This window comes from Festucalex cinctus, chromosome 10 (genome assembly GCF_051991245.1).
Source record: "Festucalex cinctus isolate MCC-2025b chromosome 10, RoL_Fcin_1.0, whole genome shotgun sequence".
NCBI lineage: Eukaryota > Metazoa > Chordata > Actinopteri > Syngnathiformes > Syngnathidae > Festucalex > Festucalex cinctus.
Window position 1 is genome coordinate 2408218 of NC_135420.1, and position 24433 is coordinate 2432650.

A 24433-nucleotide genomic window follows, 5' to 3' on the forward strand; every position below is an offset into this window, starting at 1 on the left:
ATAAAAATTATAATAATAATTTAATAATAATATAATTATAATAATAAAAAAATAATAGAAATTATGTTGAAATTTTGAAAAATTGTATTTACAGTAGAAAACTATTTATTTATTTATTCACTGCAAACACTGGGAAGTCCAAACACTTTTTAATTTATAATAAATAATAATTATAAAAAAAATAATTTAGAAATTATGCTGAAATTTTGGAAAATTGTATTTACAGTAGAACACTTTAGAAAACTATTTATTGATTATTTATTTATTTATTCACTCACTGCAAACACTGGGAAGTCCCAACACTTTTTAATTTATAAAAAAAATAATAAATAAAAAATAAATTTAGAAACTGTTGAAATTTTGGAAAACAGTAGAAAAGTTTTTTACTTGCTTAGTTTTGAATTTAAGCTTAACACATCTGATGACCTTGGAAGTTCCCTACAATATCTGTTAACATTTTTAATTTAACAAACCTGTTTTTTGTTTATATCTTTAAATTTAAAAGTTTTTTTGTTTTTTTTTTACGCTATTATACGCTCTTTTACTGCAAATGATGAATATCGTTTTGAAATATCGGTTATCAGCCTCCTTGACGACTAATAATCGGTATCGGCATCGGCCCTGAAAAAACTGTATTGGTCTATCACTGGTGTGTTGGAGTAGAGAAATCTCGAAAACATGCAGGATTCAGGCCCTCGAGGACCGGATCTTGACATGTGTGCTCTAGAACCTGGAATAGAAAAGCAGTTTCATCTGAGCTAAGTTGGGGAACCCTCCGCTTAGAGTCTTTTTGGGTCGAGCCTCCAGTCGGGGGGAAAAAAACCCAAACCTAAATGTCAGTCACACTTTCATTTTGCTATCCACACGAAGCATTTCTACTCCAGTCACCATATGTAAAGTTTATTAATATAAGCAAAGAAACAAAAAGATAAACAAGCATGGATAAATAATATGACAAACCTTGAAATTATTTACACATACACACATGTGCTAAAATTCTTTTGGCAAAATACTACAAATGTTTATTTATGCAAGTATAGTTCAAGTTGGGCAAAGGTAAGACGTAATTTAAAAACTCAGAACAAAATGGGAGAGAAATCTTTTTCAATCCGATTTGAGGGCATAGAGAATGTCATCTTGACTAACATTAAGGCGGACACGCTGCAGGATACCCAAGAGACTCGTCTCCAGCAGTAACAACCTGGAGGCTCCCAGGCGCTGGCATACTGCAAGACCCTCTGATACACTGACAGAGTGCAAACCCTCCAACCGACACAGAGCCTGGTGCTGTATAAAAACCTGGGGGATATACACAAGAGTTGCAGCTGTTATACGTAGGTTTATACGTAGGTTTTTTTCCTTAGGTATTGATCTAGGTGGCCAACTTTTTTCCCCTTAAAAACCACTGATAAATATTCAATATACATTTTCCACGTACACTTCAAGGGGGGAAATTGGGGGTTGTATCCTGGAAAATTGGAGAAAAAAAGTGATTAAAATATTGAAAGAAGAAAAACTGTTGGCCAGCCATGCCCTAGGACTTGGGCGCATTTGACCTCGGGGAACATGCTTTTTTATTTTTTTATTTTCATTTTTTGTACTGTCCTAGAATAAAGTGTAATTGCACCTCCACTACATTAGGGGGCAGTGGCACTCTCATTATTGGCAGAGTGTGCGGAGGGAGCATTCGCTCGGTGGTGTAGGGGTTTTGTTTGCGCTGAGCATGCACGCTTTGCACACAGAAAAAAAAACAAAAAACAGCACAAATTATTTTCTATTTTTGTTTTGCAGGTTAAGTTTTTTTTTTTTTTTTTTTTTTATATTGTGCTCCTGAGTTAATGTTGGTGATCAGTTTGAATGCATTATTATTTGTTGATTTTATGTAATTTTACTTTTCCGTTTCATATGGTTTGACATGGTCAGTCAAAAAATGTTTATAGTTTAAGGATTTAAGTTTATTTTTGAATTTCACATACACTTTAAATCTTTTCTGTTACAGTTTAGAAAGCTATTCTTTGCTGTAAGTTGGTCCATATTTATTTCTTTTTTTTTATTCTCTTATACATTAATACGGATGCAGTGTTGTGCAGAGGTGTGCTTATAACAATTTTATAGACAAATGATACTATTTATAGGGGTGGGGGGGCGCGAGATGTTTTCTTCTTACTAGCGGGGGCATGACAGAAAATAATTGAGAAGCACTGGGATACTGGAACATTGGAAGCAGAATTTCTTTGAAAATGGCAGAATAAACCTTTACATGTGGATTTTTTATTTATTTTTGCCAGGTGTAATGTATGTGTCAAGCTCAGTGGTTTTGGTGAATGTTAAGATCTGCAAAAATCAGCGTCCTTTTTTTATTTTTAGGCAATGAGTTGCCCTGATTTGTATTTTTTGTAAAAGTACATATACACATCATCGCTCGTACTCATTGCACAATATTGCTTTTATTGTCCATAGAGGCTATCAAAAATAAATACAACAAAATAAAAAAGTACATATGTTTGGATCAGTCTGATGCCAATGAACATTTTGAGTGGTGGAAAGAAAAAGAGTATTCATAAATTACTTAGTTATCACACTTAAAATGAGTTTACAAATTTTGTACAAAATACCGTAAGTGGGGTATATTGTTTTTATGCCTCAAGGGCTAGGTGGCGCTGCATATATAACTGAATGTTGTCATAGAGATACCTTCAGGCCTTGACTATAAATGTACATGTCAAGTTTGGGATTTTTTTTGAGCATGTACCGAGGAGTTATTAAGCATAGCCTTCATTCACGATGTTGCTTTTATTGTCCATTGAGGCTATCAAAAATAAATAAAACAAAATAAAAAAGCACATATGTTTGGATCAGTCTGATGCCAGTGAACATTTTGAGTGGTGGAAAGTAAAATAATATTTAAAAATGACTTAGTTATCACACTTACAATGTGTTTTACAAATTTTGTACAAAATACCGTATGTGGGGTATTTAGGGCCCGAACAGCGGCGGCGGTGCCTATTGTTTTTGAAGGAATTCTTCTAATTATTATTCTCTGCAAACGATCGCATTTTTGAGACACTAAATGTGAACGAAAGCTCAACAAACTTTACACACATATCAGGCCTGGTGATAAATTTGATATTTTAAAATCACCATCCATGACAACAGAAAAATGGCTCTGTAGCGCCCTTACATAGGTTTAAAGGATCCCTGTCCCGCTACGATTGTCCTACGGCAACGAAAATTGGGTGGCACCTGTACCACATCCAGACGAACAAAAAAAGTGTTTGATACCTGTACCCTAAATTAAACAATTTTGGCCCATTTTTGCACATTTACAGGGGTCATACTTTTGCCCGCTTCTCCTACACGGTTAACCCGACTGACTTCAAACTTGGGCTGTACCATCTCAACACCTGAGAGAACATCATGGTAAAACAATCTAAAGTTTTTGACATACTATATGACGGGGGCGGGGCATGAATAACGTTATGAATGGAATGGTGCCATCTGATTGGACGAGGAGTTGTGTTTTATGCCAAGTACACCGACATGACATACTTTTTTGTGCTGATTTTAGCTGAAGTTTGCTGATAATCCCTTTTTTTCAGCACCGGCACCCAAATATGTGAATGAGGAGTACAGGCATTGCTTCTAAATAGATGAATGTAGGTATGAAAGTAAACTTTACTGTACTAGTAATTTATGGTAGGTGACTACTGACTGAGAATGGGTGGATGGGTTTGTATTTGTCATTTAACTACAAGTTACAACTTAATAATTACTAGTAGTGTTGTTCCGATACCGATACTGGTATCGGCAGAGGTGCCAATAGTGCATTAAAACAGTGGTATCGGCATTGGTGAGTACTCACAAGTAACATGCCGATACCATTAATCCCAATGCTAATATAGGATTTTGGATGCAGCATCTTGTGTCTTGCTCGTGCACGACATTCACTGGTATGTGACATGTTCACTGCATGCTGATCTAAGGTATCCTGTTGGCCCTTGAATGCTCTGAACCAATGGCAGGACAGCTTTTTCATGTTGAGGAGAAAAAAAAAAAACATAGGTATCGGCCGATACTGCAAAGCTGGGTATCGGGATCGGTATCGGGGGCCCAAAAACGGTATCGGAACAACACTAATTACTAGTAATACTACTACTGTTTCGACTACTACTACTACTACTATTACTACCTGAGAATTAAATGAGCTGGATGAATGAAAAATAATCACAGAAGCCCTGCAGCAGGGTTCACCAATTCCAGTCGTCGAGGTCCTGAATTCTGCAGGTTTTAAATGCTTCCGCTTACCAACACACCCGATACTAAAGATCAGGCACGTTGATGAAGTGATTATATGAATCAGGTGTGCTAGTAAAACCTGGAGGATTCCGGACCTCGGGCACCGGAATTGGTGAACCCTGCAAGAATCTGTTCTCAATTGGCTTATCTGGATAAATAAGGGTTAAATGTAAAAAAAAAAAAAAAAAAACAACAGATAGCAACTTTTTTTTTTTTAACCTGCTGGAAAGTTGCCTCCTCCAAACCCAAACGCCGAAACTCTGCAATGACAGCACGAAGGAAGATCTGTTCCTGCACTGATGCCGATCTGAAAAGCACACATTATTTCATGGCATCTATAGATCCTCAAAGCGATGAATTGTTACTGTGAGGACCTTACTTGATGGTAGTGATATAAGAGGAAGAAAACATCTCATTGAGTGCATCCATCACATGATTAATCCCCACCAATCTTGTGATTGAAGTGTTGGAAGCAGACTGCTCGCAGAGCTCCGTGGCTCTGCGACAGATATCCAAACATCGGCGAGCGTCACCTGACAGAGCAGCCACCTGAGGAGAATTGGACCACTGAAGTATCGGAGAATGACCAAATGTGTTGATATTGAGAGCGAGTCATCACCTTCCTGGACACAAGCTGTAAAGCATCTTCCTCAAAGGCCTTGACTTTGTTTAACCGGGACATGATGATCTGTTGCAACTGCTTGAATCCATAAGGCTGGAATGACATTCGGGTTAACCCCTGGAAAAACAAGGACATTTCAAACCCATATTTTCAGCTGTGCTTACCCGTAAAATGTCTTTTACTATACAATAAGCTACTGCATTACTGCCAGTTCTTATGATGGTGGAGGAACAGGAACCCCATGGTCTGTTGTTGAAATTCCCCACACTGTACTGTTGTGTTTTTATTTGCTGTGTCCTCCATTGTTTCTTTTGGGGGAACATTCATTTTCTTTTTCTTTTTTTCATTAATTCATTTTGGAGCAGCTATATCATGAGAATAATACAATCTTTAAAATATTTTATTTAGAATTATTCAAGCTTTCCAATGACAAAAAAAGAAGAAAAAGAAAAGAAAAGAAAAACAGAACAAAAAGTGTACGAAGTAAAAATAATAAGAAATGAGTAAATAAATAGGACGGCACTGTGGATAAGTGGCTAATTACCGTATTTTCCGCACTATAAGGCACACCTAAGAGCCTTCAATTTTTTCAAAAGCTGACCATGCGCCTTATAATCCAGTGTGCCTTATATATGGATCAATATTGAGCCGCAACAGGTCTCGCTGTCAAGACGCTATCGGTGACCCTGCACGATCGGTGACGCGCATGCGTACCCGCCATCTTGGATCGCGAGCTAATACTTGTACTTTACCTCAGAGAAAATAATAAAACAGCTGTTTAATCATTTTGAGAGTGAATGGAGTTGTCAGAAAGCTGGTTTGTAATCTATTAATAAAGTTTGACTGACCTGACTGTTTTGTTGACATTCCCTTTAGGGCAATACCATCTAATGGATGCATAACGTAACCCCAGCCTCTATGGAAAAAGTTTTAAAATATGTCATTCATTGAAGGTGCGCCTTATAATGCCTTATAGTGCGGAAAATACGGTAAATTGTTTTACATCCATTTGAATGACTGATTTCCAGTGTCTAGTTGGAAGAATGAATCATTAGCACTTCCGCCTTGATTAAGTCGCATTGCAAAAGTCACGTCGTGTTTGGACCCTTCATGAACATTGATCGAACGTTCAAGAGGTGTATGGGCAGTTAGAGTTTTTTTTCGAATGTACCGTGACGTTTTATTGTAGTCTGGAGATTTTAAGATACATTTTGAAACTCCGGATGATGGACTTGCTGGCCAGCGAGCCACCATAGCGGCGCAAAGTCTGTTACTGTTTTTGTGAAAGTAAATGTAGTAATGTGTAGGGATAGACCGATTATCGGTGCCGATATCTGGGATGTTGACAAATATCGGCATCGGCCTTTTTATGAATCTGAAGGCCCGTAAAGCTGGAATCTCACCGAGCAGTGAATGCTTGCGAAAGAATGGCAAATTTTGTGTTATTAGGATTTGTAAGATGTTCAAAGACTTTTTATTTGTTGCAAAGACATTTCGAACAGATTCAGACAATTTGTCACTGTCTGCGAAGATCTTTTGAACCCCGAAATTAAACCCCAAATTAGATATATTTAATTTTGCATACATTTGTCACTGCTGACACTGGGAAGTCCCAACACTTAATTTATATATTAAAAATAAATAAAAATAAAAACAAATTAGAAATTATGTTGAAATTTTGGAGAACTTTATTTACAGTAGAAAACTTTGGAAAACTATTTATTTATTCACTGCAAACATGTGGAGGTCCCAACACTTTTTAATTTATTAAAAAATAATTTAAAAAAAATAAATGTAGAAATTATGTTGAAAAAAAAAACTTTAGAAAACTATTTTATTTATTCACTGCAAACACTTGGAAGTCCCAACACTTTTCAATTTATAAAAAAAAAAAAATAAGAAATAAATTTAGAAATTATGTTGAAATTTTGAAAAATTTTATTTACAGTAGAAAACAATTTATTTATTCACTGCAAACACTGGGTAGTCCCAACACTTTTTAATTTATAAAAAAATAATAATTACAAAAAATGTAATTTAGAAATTATGTTGACATTTTGGAAAATTGTATTTACAGTAGAACACTTTAGAAAACGATTTATTTATTTATTTATTTATTTATTTATTTATTTATTCACTCACTGCAAACACTGGGAAGTTCCAACACCTTTTAATTAGAAATTGTTGAAATTTTGGAAAACTTTATTAGTAGAAAACTATTTTTTGAATTCAGCTTAACACATGCTGATGACCTTTGTTAGTTCCCTACATTTGTAATGTTAACATTTTTAATTAAACAAACCTGTCTTTTGTTTATATGTTTAAAATTAAATTATTATTTTGTATTTTTTTACGCTATTATTTTCTCTTTTACTGTATCGGCAGATGGCAGTGTAGCCTCAAGGGACCGGGGGGGCTTCTGGGATTGTTAGAGAAGGTTGAGAAGGATGTACAAAAAATAAAGTAGCCAGCGGATGCTAGCATAAAACAGAATGGGAATGCTTCTTTTTTTTTTTTTTTTTTTGCACACAATAACATTATAAACTGCATTTAATATTTGAAATCACAGAAATATTACCAGATTTGACAAAATTTATATCTGAAGACATGTTTTCTCTCTCTTGTTGGCTGATAAAGTCACCTTCTGTTCGTCCGATGATCCATCCATCCATTGTCTTAATTAACCGCTTACTCCCCACAAGGGTCGCGGGGTGCTGGTGCCTATCCCAGCTGGCCTCGGCGTACCCCCTGAACTGGTTGCAATGATGATCATGAATAATGTTATGAATGGAACGCTGCTGAAGTGACGTGACTTTAAGGTGCCATCTGATTGAACAAAGAGTTGTGTTTTGTGTCAAGTAGACTGACATGGCATCCTGTATTTATTTATTTTTTGTGCTGATTTTAGTTGAAGTTTGCTGAAAATCCCTTTTTTCTTCAGCCTCAGCACCCAAAGATGTAAAAGAGTGGTATTGGCATTGCTTATAAATAGATGAATTGAAGAACTTTACTATACCAGTAATTTATGGCGGGTGACTGACTACTGCTGACTACTGACTTTGAATGGATGGATGAGTTTTTGTCATTAAACTACAAGTTATTAATCATAATTATTACTACTATTACTAGTAATTAATATTTAATTACTCTAATTTTCACATAATTTATCCTTCAATTTCCTTCATGAGCATTCAGCTATTAGCATTCAGCTTTCAGCATTCCCACGCCAGAAAATGCACTTAGTCTAGTTCAGGCGTGTCAAACTCAAATTCATCGTGGGCCAAAATTTTAAATTTGATAAAGCCGCGGGCCAAGGGTGAACAAAGGAACCCTTTAATATGGAACCAAACAAGTTTTGATTGAACAATAAATATTGAACAAGCAAGGCTTATAGAACTTAAAAGTACAGGCGTACAAAATCGAGTTGCTAATATTACTACTAATAATAACAACAGTAGTAATAATAATAATAATAAAAAACATATCAATGACATATTAAATAAAATTTAAATAAAAATTGAATGCCTCCTTTCTGTTTGCAGCCTTCTGCGATAAATGTAGAAATTAGCTTCTTACAGAGGCTAAGAAATTTGAAAATATAAAAAAAATCAACCATTCAGGCCTTGGAGTAGCAAGAAAAAGTGCATAGAAAATGGATTTACTGCTCATTTTGCGACACACTGATCTACTCTGATGTGCCCTAGTCAGACAGCTGGCATCTTTTCTTGGATGCCAGTTCATCAGTGTCGGGGCTCAGGGTTTGAGCTGAGGAAACCTTCATTATCGAACAAAGGTGTTCGTCAGTCACACGTGTCCTGTGAGACGTTTTCGTCTTCTTCATTGAGGAGAAAAGTTGCTCACACTTGGTCACAAACCCTCATCATGCATTTGTTTGTTTGTTTTTTACAAACTCTCCCTCAAAGGGTCGGGCTGATTTGGCGATTTCTTCTGCCACGATATAACTTGCCTTGACAGCAGCCTCACTTTGTGTTGTGGCTTTTGTGAACATTTTCTGACGTGAAAACAAAGCTCTTTTGATTTCCTTTACCTTCTGGCTCCTTTCAGTCGTGTCCATTTCCTTATATTTGTCATGGTGTTTTGTTTCATAGTGTCGTCTAATATTGTACTCCTTGGTTACTGACACGTTGGCTCCACAAACAAGACAAAAAGGTCTGTTTTTTCCATACGTACACAGATAGTCCGTCTCCCACCTGTCCAAAAAAGGTCTATTTTCAGCCTTTCTTCTCGCCATTTCTTGGTAGGGTAACACAGTGACAGCTGTAGTTTGAGGTCGCAGTGTGGGGGTGAGGAACGGGGATACGGAGTCCACCGGGGGTTTTAGCCGAAGGAGTGTGCACGAAGACGGATCACTACCTTCTTAATACATCCATGACTGCTACCATAGGCACTACTGACACAGAGGAGGGGGCGTGTCTGCCTCTGTCGCATTGTTTTGACGCACCCTAACAACGGCTGTGAATGTGGCATTAGGCCAGCTCTAATATTAATTTGAAAATGCCTCACGGGCCAAATATAATTACACTGCGGGCCAAATTTGGCCCGCGGGCCAGAGTTTGACACTTACGGTCTAGTTGGTTAAATTAGTACATTATTGGTTTTATTACATTTTCGATTGAGTTAAGTGCAATTTTTTTTGTACATTTTTAAGCATTATTACATTATCAGTAATTTATTGTGTGAAGGCTGGTGGCCTTCACACATATGTTATTCATTCTTTCTTCTTCTTCTTCTTCCGCCCACTTTTTTGACGTGTAACTACTTCCAAATAATTCATCCGATTTTCGCCATTTCAATTTTAACATATTCCAAATATTCATTACATGCTTGCTTGCATTTTGTTTATTCCAAATATTCCCACAATTTCCGATTTCGTACCCGAGTTTTCCCCATTATTCTTAATGGGAGATTCTACATTTCACATTTACTTCCACATTATTCATTTGATTCACTTCATTCCAACTTCACTACATTCCAGTAATTCATGCTATGAGCGATTCCTGCTTTTCAGTTCCAAAATTTACAATTTTCAATTTCGGAGCCGATTATTCCCGCATTATACATTTTCCATTTACTTCCGCATTATTCATCTGATTTACTTCATTCCAACTTCAGTACATTCCAGTATTTCATGCTCTGAGCGATTCCTGCTTTTCAGTTCCAAAATTCACAACTTTCGATTTCGTTGCCGATTATTCCCACATTCTACATTTAGGAGATTCTACATTTCACATTTACTTCCACATTATTCATCCGATTCACTTCATTCCCACTTCAGTACATTCCAGTATTTCATGCTATGAGCGATTCCAGCTTTTCAGTTCCAAAATTCACAATTTTCGATTTCGTAGCCGATTATTCCCGCATTATACATTTTCCATTTACTTCCACATTAGTCATCCGATTTACTTCATTCCAACTTCAATATATTCCAGTATTTCATGCTGAGCTCTTCCAGCTTTTCAGTTCCAAAATTCACAATTTCCGATTTCGTAGCCGATTATTCCCACATTATCCATTTACTTCCACATTATTCATCCGATTTACTTCATTCCAACTTCAGTACATTCCAGTAATTCATGCTATGAGCTATTCCAGCTTTTCAGTTCCAAAATTCACAATTTACGATTTCGTAGCCGATTATTCCCACATTATACATTTTCCATTTACTTCCACATTATTCATCCGATTTACTTCATTCCAACTTCAATATATTTCAGTAATTCAGGTCATGAGCTTTTCCAGCTTTTCAGTTCCATAATTCACAATTTCCGATTTCGTAGCCGATTATTCCCACATTCTACACTTTCCATTTACTTCCACATTATTCATCCGATTTACTTCATTCCAACTTCAATATATTCCAGTAATTCACGCCATGAGCTCTTCCAGCTTTTCAGTTCCAAAATTCACAATTTCCGATTGCGTAGCCGATTACTTCCATATTTTTCATCCGATTCACTTCATTCCAACTTCACTACATTCCAGTAATTCATGCTATGAGCGATTCCTGCTTTTCAGTTACAAAATTTACAATTTCCGATTTCGGAGCCGATTATTCCCGCATTATACATTTTTCATTTACTTCCGCATTATTCATCTGATGTACTTCATTCCAACTTCAGTACATTCCAGTATTTCATGCTCTGAGCGATTCCTGCTTTTCAGTTCCAAAATTCACAATTTCCGATTTCGTTGCCGATTATTCCCACATTCAACATTTTGGAGATTCTACATTTCACATTTACTTCCACATTATTCATCCGATTTACTTCATTCCAACTTCAGTACATTCCAGTATTTCATGCTATGAGCTATTCCAGCTTTTCAGTTCCAAAATTCACAATTTCCAATTTCATAGCCGATTATTCCCACATTCTACATTTTGGAGATTCTACATTTTCCATTTACTTCCACATTATTCATCCGATTCACTTCATTCCAACTTCAGTACATTCCACTATTTCATGCTATGAGCGATTCCTGCTTTTCAATTCCAAAATTTACAATTTTCGATTTCGTAGCCGATTATTCCCACATTATACATTTTCCATTTACTTCCACATTATTCATCCGATTCACTTCATTCCAACTTCACTACAGTCCAGTAATTCATGCTATGAGCGATTCCAGCTTTTCAGTTCCAAAATTCACAATTTCCGATTTCGTAGCCAATTATTCCCACATTCTACATTTTCCATTTACTTCCGCATTATTCATCTGATTTACTTCATTCCAACTTCAGTACATTCCAGTATTTCATGCTCTGAGCGATTCCTGCTTTTCAGGTCCAAAATTTACAATTTTCGATTTCGTAGCAGATTATTCCCACATTCTACATTTTGGAGATTCTACATTTCACATTTACTTCCACATTATTCATCTGATTCACTTCATTCCAACTTCACTACATTCCAGTATTTCATGCTCTGAGCGATTCCTGCTTTTCAGTTCCAAAATTCACAATTTCCGATTTCGTAGCCGATTATTCCCGCATTATACATTTTCCATTTACTTCCACATTATTCATCCGATTTACTTCATTCCAACTTCAATATATTCCAGTAATTCAAGCCGTGAGCTCTTCCAGCTATTCAGTTCCAAAATTCACAATTTCCGATTTTGTAGCCGATTATTCCCACATTATACATTTTCCATTTACTTCCACGTTATTCATCCGATTTACTTCATTCCAACTTCAATATATATTCCAGTAATTCACACAATCAGCTCTTCCAGCTTATCAGTTCCAAAATTCACAATTTCCGATTGCGTAGTCGATTATTCCCACATTCTATATTTTCCATTTACTTCCACATTATTCATCCGATTTACTTCATTCCAACTTCAACATGTTCCAGCAATTCAGGCCACGAGCTCTTCCAGCTTTTCAGTTCCATAATTCACAATTTCCGATTTCGTAGCCGATTATTCCCACATTATACATTTTCCATTTACTTCCACATTATTCATCCGATTTACTTCATTCCAACTTCAATATATTTCAGTAATTCAGGTCATGAATTACCCGCAGGGTGTCCGGGCTCTCCCTTAGAGATGGAGAGGGTGAGAAGCTCGGTTGTCCGGGAGGGAGTCAGAGTCGAGCCGCTGCTCCTCTGCGTTGAGAGCAGCCAGTGGCTCGGGCATCTGGTTCGGATGCCTCCTGGACGCCTCCCTGGGGAGGTGTTCCGGGCATGTCCCACTGGCGGGAGGCCCCGGGGACGACCCAGGACACGCTGGAGAGACTATGTCTCTCGGCTGGCCTGGGAACGCCTTGGGATCCCGCCGGAGGAGCTGGTTGAAGTGGCTGGGGAGAGGGAAGTCTGGGTTTCCCTCCTGAAGCTGCTGCCCCCGCGACCCGACCCCGGATAAGCGGAAGAAGATGGATGGATGGATGGATGGATTATTCCCACATTCTACACTTTCCATTTACTTCCACATTATTCATCCAATTTACTTCATTCCAACTTCAATCTGTTCCAGTAACTCACGACATGAGCTCTTACAGCTTTTTAGTTCCAAAATTCACAATTGCCGATTTCATAGCCGATTATTCCCACATTCTACACTTTCCATTCAACACCATTCAATATCATTCAACACCATTCAACATTATTCCAAATCATTCCACAGGTATTCATTCAGCTCTCCAGCCTTCACACGCCATTTCTCCAGAAATGGCATTTTCTAGTATTAGTTTGTCATCTCTTCTTTTTTTAAATTTGTCCGCTAACTACTTCGCCATTTTTTATCCGATTCACGTCATTCAAATTTCAAAACGTTGCAAATGTTCACGGCATGATCAGGTGCATTTTTTTCGTTTCTAAGATTTATGCTTTTGCCACAATTTGCCGATTTTGTATCCTATTGTTCCACATACAGTCCCAATGACAGATTCAACATCATCCTTGCCCACACACAGCAATCGCCATCTCGGCCAATTGATTAGCCAGGATTCTCGACCTCTCACCTCAAGGAGCAGCGGCCATCTTACGCCTGGGATTTTCACACCGCCGCATCATCACATCATTCAACGCCATTCAATATCATTCAACATTATTCCAAATCATTCCACAGGTATTCATTCAGCTCTCCAGCCTTCACACGCCATTTCCCCAGAAATGGCATTTCTAGTTTAATTTGTATTTCTTATTAATAAAACAAAAAAAGGTGATAAAAATCAGAACCGTGACTTTCCCGATGAAAACATTGTGGTATTCTATTTTTGCATTATTGACCACTCCTACATTACTGTATTAAACACTTTACAATGTTTACATTAGATTACCTTCAAATCATCAACACTGAACAATATTTGGGAATGCCAACTCAGTCTATACAACTGTGGGCTGGATTGCTCACCAGTCTGCTGGCCACTCTGTTTATCATGATCCTCTCTGGAAGGTCCATCGTGTTTGCGATGGTCAGAACCACCAGGTGGGAATGACGCCGCGTTGGCCAGTCAAAAAGGTGATACATCACATTTTGCTTTCTGGTCCACAGGAGGTCCAACTGCAAATGCAAAATACATTTATTAAACTTGATTGACTTCGTTTAACATGCAGGCAGTAACCCTTTTAAAACCCGAATATTGTCAATATTCGGGTTTTGTAAGGCCATGTAAACACACAATAACACTAATATGCTCTTATTTGATTTTTAAAAACCCTTTACCCCTTTCATAACTGGAATTCTTGCTCATACAACAAATTCGGAATACGTCGATCGAACGGGGCTTGGTTTTTCGCTGTGCACATGCTCGCTAAATTTTGTTTTTTGTCCTCTTTTCTTCTTCGCTCAATTGATTCACAAGGAATCTTTGTCTATGTTGTCACGACTTGTATGCGCAGCTCTGTCCTACTTGCAATCGGAGCCTCCCTTGAATACATTGATGTCTCTGCTGTGTTTTCACGTTATTTTGTCTCTCTATGGCGAAAACGCCACAGTTTGTGCCTATATACACATACAACAAGTATGTGTATATAGTAGTAAGTAGTAGTAGTAAGTATATAAGTCCGTATTTATGGCGTGTAACCCACCGGAAATACTCAAGCAGGTGTCAACAAACATGACGCTTGCATAAAAGAACCACACTTCTGGAGCAAGGAGGAAACAGACTACTTTATTTAGCGTGGTGAGTGACATAATTTTTTTATTTTTTATTGAAGGTAGAGTAAGTTAACTCTTTGACTGCCAGCCATTTTCAGAAAAGGTAACCCCATAGTGCCAGCTGATTTACAGAATTTTACCGATCTTTCAAGCTCCACAGAAAATATTGAGTTAGGACTATTGAAACGCGGATACTACCAAATGAAAGATTGAAGTCTCATCTTTCATCTTTCATTGTGGGATGCTTTCAGAATCCCACAATAAGTATGATGAAAGACTCTCAATAACATATGTGGGAATGCTTTCAGCAAAGAAAAATGTCAAAAATCATCAGGATACTCTACAAAACAAAGGATGTTCTGAATATGAAATCATTATACACATTATATTGTTCATTATTATTAAAATATTGGATTTATTGAGTGGAAAACTGGGGAAATGCAAATTAAACAAATACTAACTCTGTTTTCAAGTTGCAAAAACGAGCCATAAGAATTATTAATCAAAATATAGAGAACCAACACATTCACTATTTATTAAATTAAACACAATGAAATTTTATGACTTAGTTGAGTTTAAAATAGCACAAATAATGTGTAACGTTAACAAGAATCTACTCTGCCACAGTATTCAGAAGCTATTAGAAATTAGACACAGTCCTTATGACATAAGGGGTACAAGTGTCTATAAAAAACTCAAAACAAGAAGAAATATTAAGCAAAGGTGTGTTTCTGTAAGAGGTGTTCATTTGTGGAATAGTTTTGGTCATGACCTGAAAAGATGCAAGTCAATCGTTGAGTTAAAAAAAAATTGTCAAAAATAAAGTTCAAGAGTATTATTTGGATCAGACGTGAACAGTTACAATTGCAGAAATGAAATGAAATGTTCTTTTGATTCCATTGTGAGGGTGATGAAGGTTGTATCTGCGAGTACGATGATGTATTGTTGCGGTGTGCGCCTAGGGGGTTCATGCATATGCGCTATCGGCAATTGTACGTGTGTTGAAGTGGGGTTGTCCACATGAGTATAATTGCACGTTTTCTTTTATTGTGATGTTAAATTACTGTTGAAATAAGATGTAAAGAATAAGGGGTAGGATTAGATAAGTTTTTCACTTCTTCCTACTCCTTTTGGACATGTAAACCATTTCTCATGATTATGTTTTTTTTTTTTCTTTCTCTGAATTTTTACTTGCTATTTGTTTTTGTTTATATGTTATGTTTACATGTTCAATAAACTTCAAACATATATTAAAGGCTGCAAGTAAGAAGGCCATTACTCGGAAATGGTTGAAGGAGGACCACCATCCATAACAGACTGGATGGACATTATGCGAGACATTTACACAATGGAGCAGTTAACTTTCTCTCTCAGTCATTGCACTTTCAGATGTAAAAAAAATATTGGGAAAAAATGGACATCTTTTGTTGATAAGTAACGACTCAAATTGTGAATATTATAAACTATTAGTGACATGTAAATTGGATTATATTGCTCGATGGCTTATTCCTTTTTTTTTTTCTTCTTCTTCCTGAGTGTTATGTCGGTCTCTTGATTTTTGTTAATTGCAGCTGATTACCGTTCCTGAAAAAAAATAAAGACAAAGTAAAAAAAAATAAATAAATAAAATATAAATAAAAAATTCACTTGTGCTTCGACTCTAAGTCTAGCTAGAATGATGCCGTTAACTTGGATACAAATGGCTTTTTCAATAGGACAACAAAACCAAACACGCATGACAAGTAGTTTTGGAATAGATCATGGTTCGGATCACGCACGATTCGCTAATTGGTTGGTGGGGAATAAAAACTGAAATGTGCACATTCACATGAAATCAACGTCATCAGTCCACTCTAAATTCACTATAGCACCAGATGAAGTTGAAAAATCTTGCAGATTACGCAAGTCACATATATGGTAGGGGTGGGATAAAAAAATGATTCGACTGGATATTGTTCGTCAAGGAGAACTATAAGGACCGTATCGTAGCAGACTCGTTAATCGATACAAAATCCGCCGGGAATCCTTAGATAAATTGCTTGTAAAACCGGATATCGCGTGGCTATGAATCGGTTGCGTGTGTGAGGCTTTATGGTTTTCATAAGAGTAAGAGCTTTGCGCCGTGCACTACTTGTTTTGTTTACATTTCAGTTGCATCACTATTCAAGCTACGACGCTCATAGACGCTTAATTCCTCGAATGTTGTAAACATAATGCAACGACACTACATTACGCACATTTTTTTGGGGCCCACCGTCAACGCCGGGCTCAAGACACGGCACAGGATGGTGTGCGCGCGTCACAGTTTTCGGGCTCTCCCTTAGAGAGAGGGTGAGAAGCTCGGTCATCCGGGAGGGACTCAAGAGTCGAGCCGCGAGGGACTCAAGAGTCGAGCTGCTGCTCCTCCTCGTTGAGAGGAAGCAGCTGATGTGGCTTGGGCATCTGGTTCGGATGGCTCCTGGACACCTCCCTGGAGAGGTGTTCCGGGCATGTCTCACGGCTGACCTGGGAACGCCTTGGGAGAGCCCAAACACTCTGCGGAAGAAACTCAATTCGGCCGCTTGTATCCGGGATCTTGTTCTTTCGGTCACAACCCACAGCTCGTGACCATAGTTGAGGGTTGGAACGTAGATCGACCGGTAAATCGAGAGCTTGCCTTTTGGCTCAGCTCTTTCTTCACCACAACGGACTGATACAGAGTCAGCATCAATGCAGACGCTGCACCGATCCGCCTGTCGATCTCCTGCTCCATCCTACCCTCACTCGTGAACAAGACCCCAAGATACTTGAACTCCTCCACTTGGGGCAGGATCTCATCCCCGACCCGGAGAGGGCACTCCACCCTTTTCCGACTGAGGACCATGGTCTCAGATTTTGTGGTGCTGATCTTAATCCCAACCGCTTCACACTCGGCTGCAAACCGCTCCAGTGAGAGTTTGGAGATCACGGCTTGATGAAGCCAACAGCACCACATCATCTGCAAAAAGCAGAGATGTAATGCTGAGGCCACCAAACCATACCCCTTAACCGCTTAGGCTGTGCCTAGAAATTCTGTCCATAAAAGTTATGAACAGAATCGGTGACAAAGGGCAGCCTTGGCGGAGTCCAACCCTCACTGGAAAAAAATCCAACTCACGGACGGCAATGCGGACCAAACTCTGGCAACGGTCGTACAGGGACCGAACAGCCCGTATCAGGGGGCTCGGTACCACGTACTGCCAAAGCACCCCCCACAGGACTCCTCGAGGGACATGGTCGAACGCCTTCTCCAAATCCACAAAACACATGTGGACTGGTTGAGCGAACTCCCACGCACTCTCGAGGATCGTGCTGAGGGTGTTAAGCTGGTCCACACCCTTCGGTCTTCCTTCTTAAAAAGGGGGATCGCCACCCTGTTCTGCCAATCCAGAGGCAGTGTCCCCCAATGTCCACGTGATGTAGAGGCGTTTCAACCACGACAGCCCCAAAACATCCAGAGTTTTTAGGAACTCCGGGCGGATCACATCCACTCCCGGGGCCCTGCCACCGATGAGCTTTCCAACCACCTCAGTGACGTCGACCCTAGAAATAGGAGAGCCCATCTCAGAGTCCCCAGACTCTGCTTCTTCAAAGGAAGAATTGAGGAGGTCTTTGAAGTATTCTCCCCACCGACTCACGACGTCCCGAGTCGAGATCAGCAGCACCCTATCTCCACTATACAGAGTTTTAATGGTGCACTGCTTTCCTCTCCTGAGACGCCGGATGGTGGACCAGAACTTCCTCGAAGCCGCCCGGAAGTCGTTTTCCATGGCCTCACAAACTCCTCCCATGTCCTAGTTTTTGCCTCAGCAACCGCCGAAGCAGCGTTGCGCTTGGCCATCCGGTACCTGTCAGCTGCCTCTGGAGTCTCACAGACCAAAATGGCCCGATAGGACTCCTTCTTCAGCTTGACGGCATCCCTTACCGCTGTTGTAACAGCTCAGGCTGTTTGAAAGTGCTATATAAATAAAGTTGAGTTGAGTGGTGTCCACTAGCGGGTTCGAGGATTGCCGCCGCGACAGGCACCGACCACCTTACTCAACTCAACTCAAGTTTATTTCTATAGCGCTTTCAAACAGCCTGAGCTGTCACAAATCGCTTTACAGAAACACAAAAAACAACCATAACATAAAACATTAACACCTTACGGCCACAGCTCCGATTGGCCGCCTCAACAATGGAGGCGCGGAACATGGCCCATTCTGACTCAATGTCCCCCGCCTCCCCAAGAACAAGGGAGAAGCGCTGCCGGAGGTGGGCATTGAAACTTTCTGACAGGGGACTTTTAAACGCTCATGGATCAGTACAGCGGCATGACTGCCGAGTGAATGGGACGGCCAAATCGACACGACGGTTCATGGATACCGGAGCAATAACATGGATTCAGCGCGTCACGGATAGACAAAGGTAAACACGACAATAATGTTACAGAAATACTTGTAATATTTATTCATTTAGTTCGCTCCCTCGTGTAGCGCTTGGCAGCCCCTTAATTATGTGACTGTCACTTTGTATTAGTCAGCAGTTATTTATTTTTGCTGCGACAACAACAAACATCATATAGCATAAAAGATCCTTGACAAATATCATAGAGCCTAAAACCAGTTGAAACTAGATGGTTATATCACGGTTACATCAGTTCAAAACAGACACTTGACCTCCCAACTTAACAGGTCATGAACTATGAACTCAAACTTACCCAGACATGACAGTTCATATATATATATATATATATATATATATATATATATATATATATATATATATATATATATATATATATATATATATATATTAAGGGTGTCACGATTTCGATTTTTTTATCGAAATCGATCGAAATTACGTCACGATTTCGAGCATCGAAATAGAAGAGAGGACACACGATTCGATGCCCCCCCCCCCGCGCCCGCCGCCACCGCCGCCACCGCCACCTCCCAGGAAAGCAAATGAGACGCAGCCATTCAGCTACTAGCTAACGGCACTTGTTAGCTGACTTCTCCTGCAGTCATGATGGCAAGCGCGGACAGACACAGCAATGGTGCTTCAAGCCGCTCCCGCTTCTCTCGTCACCAGTTTGGAAACATTTTGCGTTCCCGGTGAGTTATGTCGACAACGTTCACGTTGTCGATAAAAAGACCACAGTTGCAAGATATGCTATGTGCGCGTACTGTACTCGGCCACGGTGTTACGCCCGGCTCGTCAAGGGGAAGGGAAGTAACACAATAACAGAAAATATAGAGTAGATAAACACGGGTCGACTTTAACATCTGAGTAGTTTTAATTGAAATTTCAGGCAGGGGTTTGACAAGGGAGTGAAAGTGGAAGGTGAACAAATAATAACCGCATTTGACAGAACTGACAGAACGGAGGAGAAACAACAATAACCAATAGGGGTATAATACACGGATACACAATAGCGTCGCGCTGGCACAGTCGTCCAATCGGAGTGTCGCGCTGGCACAGTCGTCCAATCGGAGTGTCGCGCTGGCACAGTCCTCCAATCAGAGTGTCGCGCTGGCGCATTCAAACTGAAGTACCATTATACGGGCACCAGCCGACACAAACACACACATACATACTAGGGGAGCGGAGCCGGCGGCGGGCCCGAGCCGCCAGCCGTAACAACGGGAAACACGACAAACATGACGGGACATTTACGCAGGCATCACAAAGATTTAGATTTATCAAATTCAACTAGAAGTGGGAAAACAACGGTCCAACCAACTATTTCATCCTCATTTACAGTGAAACTTCCACACACTTCAGCTCGCGCGAAACGCCAGATCCATAGGTCTATTTATAGCAGCAGACCTGCAGCCTTGGAAAACGCTGGATTCAAACATTTAATTAGTGTACTTGAACCACGCTACAGTATGCCCAGCAACTGTAAATGTTGGGATATAGTTTGTTCAGGCTGTATTTGTTCCATGACTTTGGATACAATATATTTTTTGTTGTTGTTGCACATTGCACATTATTTTAAGAGGAACGCACAGCACACTGTTGTAACCAAAAACAGTCAATAGATGGCAGGCACCCACTGTGACTTTTTGTTTTTGTTTTTTTATTTTTTATTTTACACTTCAGTAAGAACAAGACGGTTAACTTTATATTGTAAATAAATTCTTTGAATTTGATCATTCCTGCCTAATGTCAATTATCATATATTACATAAATTTACACAAAAATAATATGGAAATTGCATCACCTATATGTAGCCGATCTTTTGAAATAAGATTTACTGTACAATGAATAGAACCAATGATCATAGACTAGCCTTAGCCTACAGAAGCATATGCCTCTGTGTTATAAAGTGGGGGAGCGGAAAAAAAAAAAAAAAAAAAATCGAAAAAAAAATCGAATCGTGACCCCAAAATCGAAATTTAGATCGAATCGTGGAGTTGGCGAATCGTGACACCCCTAATATATATATATATATATATATATATATATATATGTATATGTATATATATATACCTTTTATGCTGCCACACAGAGTGTGTTGCAAACCTCAGTGAGAAGAAGGCGGACAGAGTATTATTTATTCTTTAAATGACTCCTGTTTGGTTGGTCTGATTTGAATTTGGTTTGTGTGTTGCACAGCCGCCATTAGCCTAACTGCGCATACAGTTCTTGTACTGCAAGCGTACATTTACACTCGTACAGTATTTACAATATTTATTACGATTATGTCCTCATTGGTTGCACTATTTTAAAATGGAGGAAATGCGAAAGGATAAGAGGACAGAGGTACAGGCTCTTCTAAACATTTGGGAGAGGAAGAGAGCACAACTTTGAATCGGAGTCACCAAGCCACCATGCACGTTATTACTGCCAAGCTTGGTTGGTGAGGTGAACAGCTAAAATGCTCACACGACCCTCAAAAAGTCTGTAAAAGGTGCAAAGATACATCAGGACTTTTAAACGCTCATGGATCAGTACAGCGGCATGACTGCCGAGTGAATGGGACGGCCAAAACGACGCCACGGTTCATGGATACCAGAGTAATAACATGGATTCAGCGCGTCACGGATAGACAAAGGTAAACGCAACAATAATGTTACAGAAATACTTGCAATATTGTCATTTAGTTGGCTCCCTCGTGTGGCACTTGGCAGCTGCTTAATTGTGTGACAGTCACTTTCTATTAGTCAGAAGTTATTTTGCTGCGACCGGCAAATCTCCTGCAAACGTTATTTTGCCGTGAACACTTGGAATGAAAATTCTTGGCCTGCCATGAATACCACGATTGCTTATAGACATTCACAAGCGTATATGAATCACACAAATGCGCACGACCAGTTCGCTGCGGCGTGGTGGTGGCCGTTTTGTCGAGTCAAACACATTTCACTGGGAGTTAGCTTAGCGTTTCACGGCAACGTAGGAAAAGTTTTTCCATTTTTCCACTCACCGGTCCGTCACAGAATAACCCCCCTCACAAACACGGCTTGAATCGCAAAGCCACGTCATCTTGGTCGCGAAAGAAGAGCTTATTCCCCTCGGCTTAAAAAAAAAAATACACAACTTATATAATATGACTACTACTAATACTATTACTATTACTAGTAATTACTAGTTATGTAATTACTTTGTAATTTTAACATGATTTATCCTTCAATTTCCTTCATAAGCATTCAGCTTAGCATTCAGCTATTAGCATTCATCTTAGCATTCGGCTATTAACATTCAGCTTTCAGCATTCCCACGCAATTTCTCCAGAAATTGCACTTAGTCTAGTTATTATAGCATTTTATTCTGCTCACATTTTTTGGCATCAAACAACTCCCACATAATACTTCCGATTTACACCGTTTAAATTTCAACTTGCTTAGAAAATTCACACCTTCCTGGGAATATATCGTCTATACATGGACCATGTATAAAATAAGAATGTATCTGCCGCATATTGCACTTAAACTTGTATTCCTAAATGGCCATATTAACTCACTCAATCCAATTTTATTTACAAACAAACAAACAGCAGCTGAATATAAAGTGCTTTACAGTGAACATAAAACAATCGATTGATATAAAATAGAGTAAAACAAATAAATGAGCACTAAAAGAGCTAAGTCTGGGTTAACAGGGGTTAAAGGCCATAGAATAAAAATAGGTTTTAAGACAAGTTTTAAAAGTGGACAGTGAGGGGGCTTGTCTAATACTAAAAGGCAGACTATTCCAGAGTTTGGGCTGCAGACGGAAAATGCTCTATCACCTCTGAGCTTCCGCTTGGACCTCGGTACCTCAAGGAGCATCTGGTCAGCCGACCTGAGGCACCGGGCAGGAGCATAAATATGGAGATGCTCAGAGAGGTAAGTTGGTGCTAGGCCATTTAAAGATTTAAAAACAAATAAGAGAATCTTAAAATAGACAATAACACGTACAGGCAGCCAGTGGAGGAGGTTAAAATCAGCGTAATGTGGTCCTGCTGTGTCCCCATAGTAGACATTTTGGGTTGATTTTATTAAAACGTATTGGGCAAAAGCGTTTTAGAAAATAAATGAAGACAAAGTACTACTTGTCTTTTTTTCTTTTTTTTTCTGATCCAAAAAATGATCCGATTCTTGACTCAAATCTGTGATCCGATCCGAATCATGACTTCGCAATTGGCTGCACGACTGGAAGTTAATTAGACTGCCAAGGTCCTGATGGATCTGACCCCCATCATCCCTCCTAAAGGTGAAAGGGCAACTCACATCATAACTCTGAGCTGGGCCCGGCCGGGCCCCGTGGGTGCAGGCTCGGCCAGCAGGCAACAAGAAGGAGCCAGGTGACTTACCTCCAGGTAATGGAGAACATCTGTGATTGTTTTTGTTCATCATGGGGTTTTTGAACAGTGGTTAGTCATGGTCTAGGACTGCAAAATTCTGGTAATTTTCAAAGTTTGAAACGGACCATGTGAATTCACGGGAATAAAAAATAAATTGAAGGTTGGCCCTCAACAGGGAACATACCATAATTTCCGGACTATAAGCCGCGACTTTTTTCACATGCTTTCAACCCTGCGACTTATACAATGATGCGGCTAATATATGCATTTTTTCTGATGGCTGCCAGGGGCACTTGAACAGACAGGTGGAATATATGGAATATGGAATATATCGAGGTAGACGCAAGTTTAATGTAACTTGCCGCTTTGTGCATGAATAAAATTAGCATGAAGAGACCCTCATCATGGAAAATACAAGAAAGAAGCCTCAGTCTCAGTGACTTTAACTGGTATGTTTATTTTTAACCAGCCCTGTTAGTGCTGTGTTACAACCGTATTGCTGCTGTTACTGCACTGTTTGGAAAGAAAAGCAAAGGTATATTATTAAACCTTTGAAAACTCTTTCTTTGTACCGTCTTTCTATGTAAATATCTCATGTTTCAATGTGGGCACATGCGGCTTATAGTCAGGTGCGGCTTATGTATGTACAAAATGCTTTTTCCTTTAGAAATGTACTGGGTGCGGCTTATAATCAAGTGCGCCTTACAGTCTTACGATAAATATAGTTGATTTTTTTTTTTTTTTTTTTTCCCAACACATTTGAAAAACTCTTTACCACCATAAAAGCTTTTTGGAAGTGTCCAGCAAAGGTCTTTGCAACCTTGACCAAACATGCACAGGAGCGTACATGCAGTAAAATCTGGTTGTTTGAACCAAGATCCATGTTTTATAAGTCAGTAAAGTAAGTAAGTTCCATGTTGAGGGACAATTTTAAATTTTTAACAGCCCCCCACCCCCCCCCCCCCCCCCATAAATTTCCGTTAAAAATGGTAAATTACGTTAATTCCATGATTAGTGTGTATAAACATCTGACCAGAAATATTTATCCGATATTTTACCCCACAATATCAAACAAGTACTTGAAATCAAATAATGTTCTT

General features: G+C 39.1%; 1 protein-coding gene across 3 annotated transcripts in view; it reads right to left on the bottom strand.

Moving 5' to 3' along the window:
- Positions 1-884: 884 nt before the first annotated feature.
- Positions 885-24433, bottom strand: part of orc1 (origin recognition complex, subunit 1) — a 141492-nt gene continuing 117943 nt past the window's right edge. For all 3 annotated transcript variants that reach the window (XM_077534645.1, XM_077534646.1, XM_077534644.1), the window contains 5 exons: positions 13799-13948; positions 4916-5035; positions 4676-4845; positions 4516-4603; positions 885-1299 (listed from right to left, as the gene is read on the bottom strand). In XM_077534645.1, coding sequence (XP_077390771.1) covers positions 1105-1299; positions 4516-4603; positions 4676-4845; positions 4916-5035; positions 13799-13948 — 723 coding nt within the window. In that variant the 3' untranslated portion in view covers positions 885-1104. The remainder of the gene's footprint in view (positions 1300-4515; positions 4604-4675; positions 4846-4915; positions 5036-13798; positions 13949-24433) is intronic.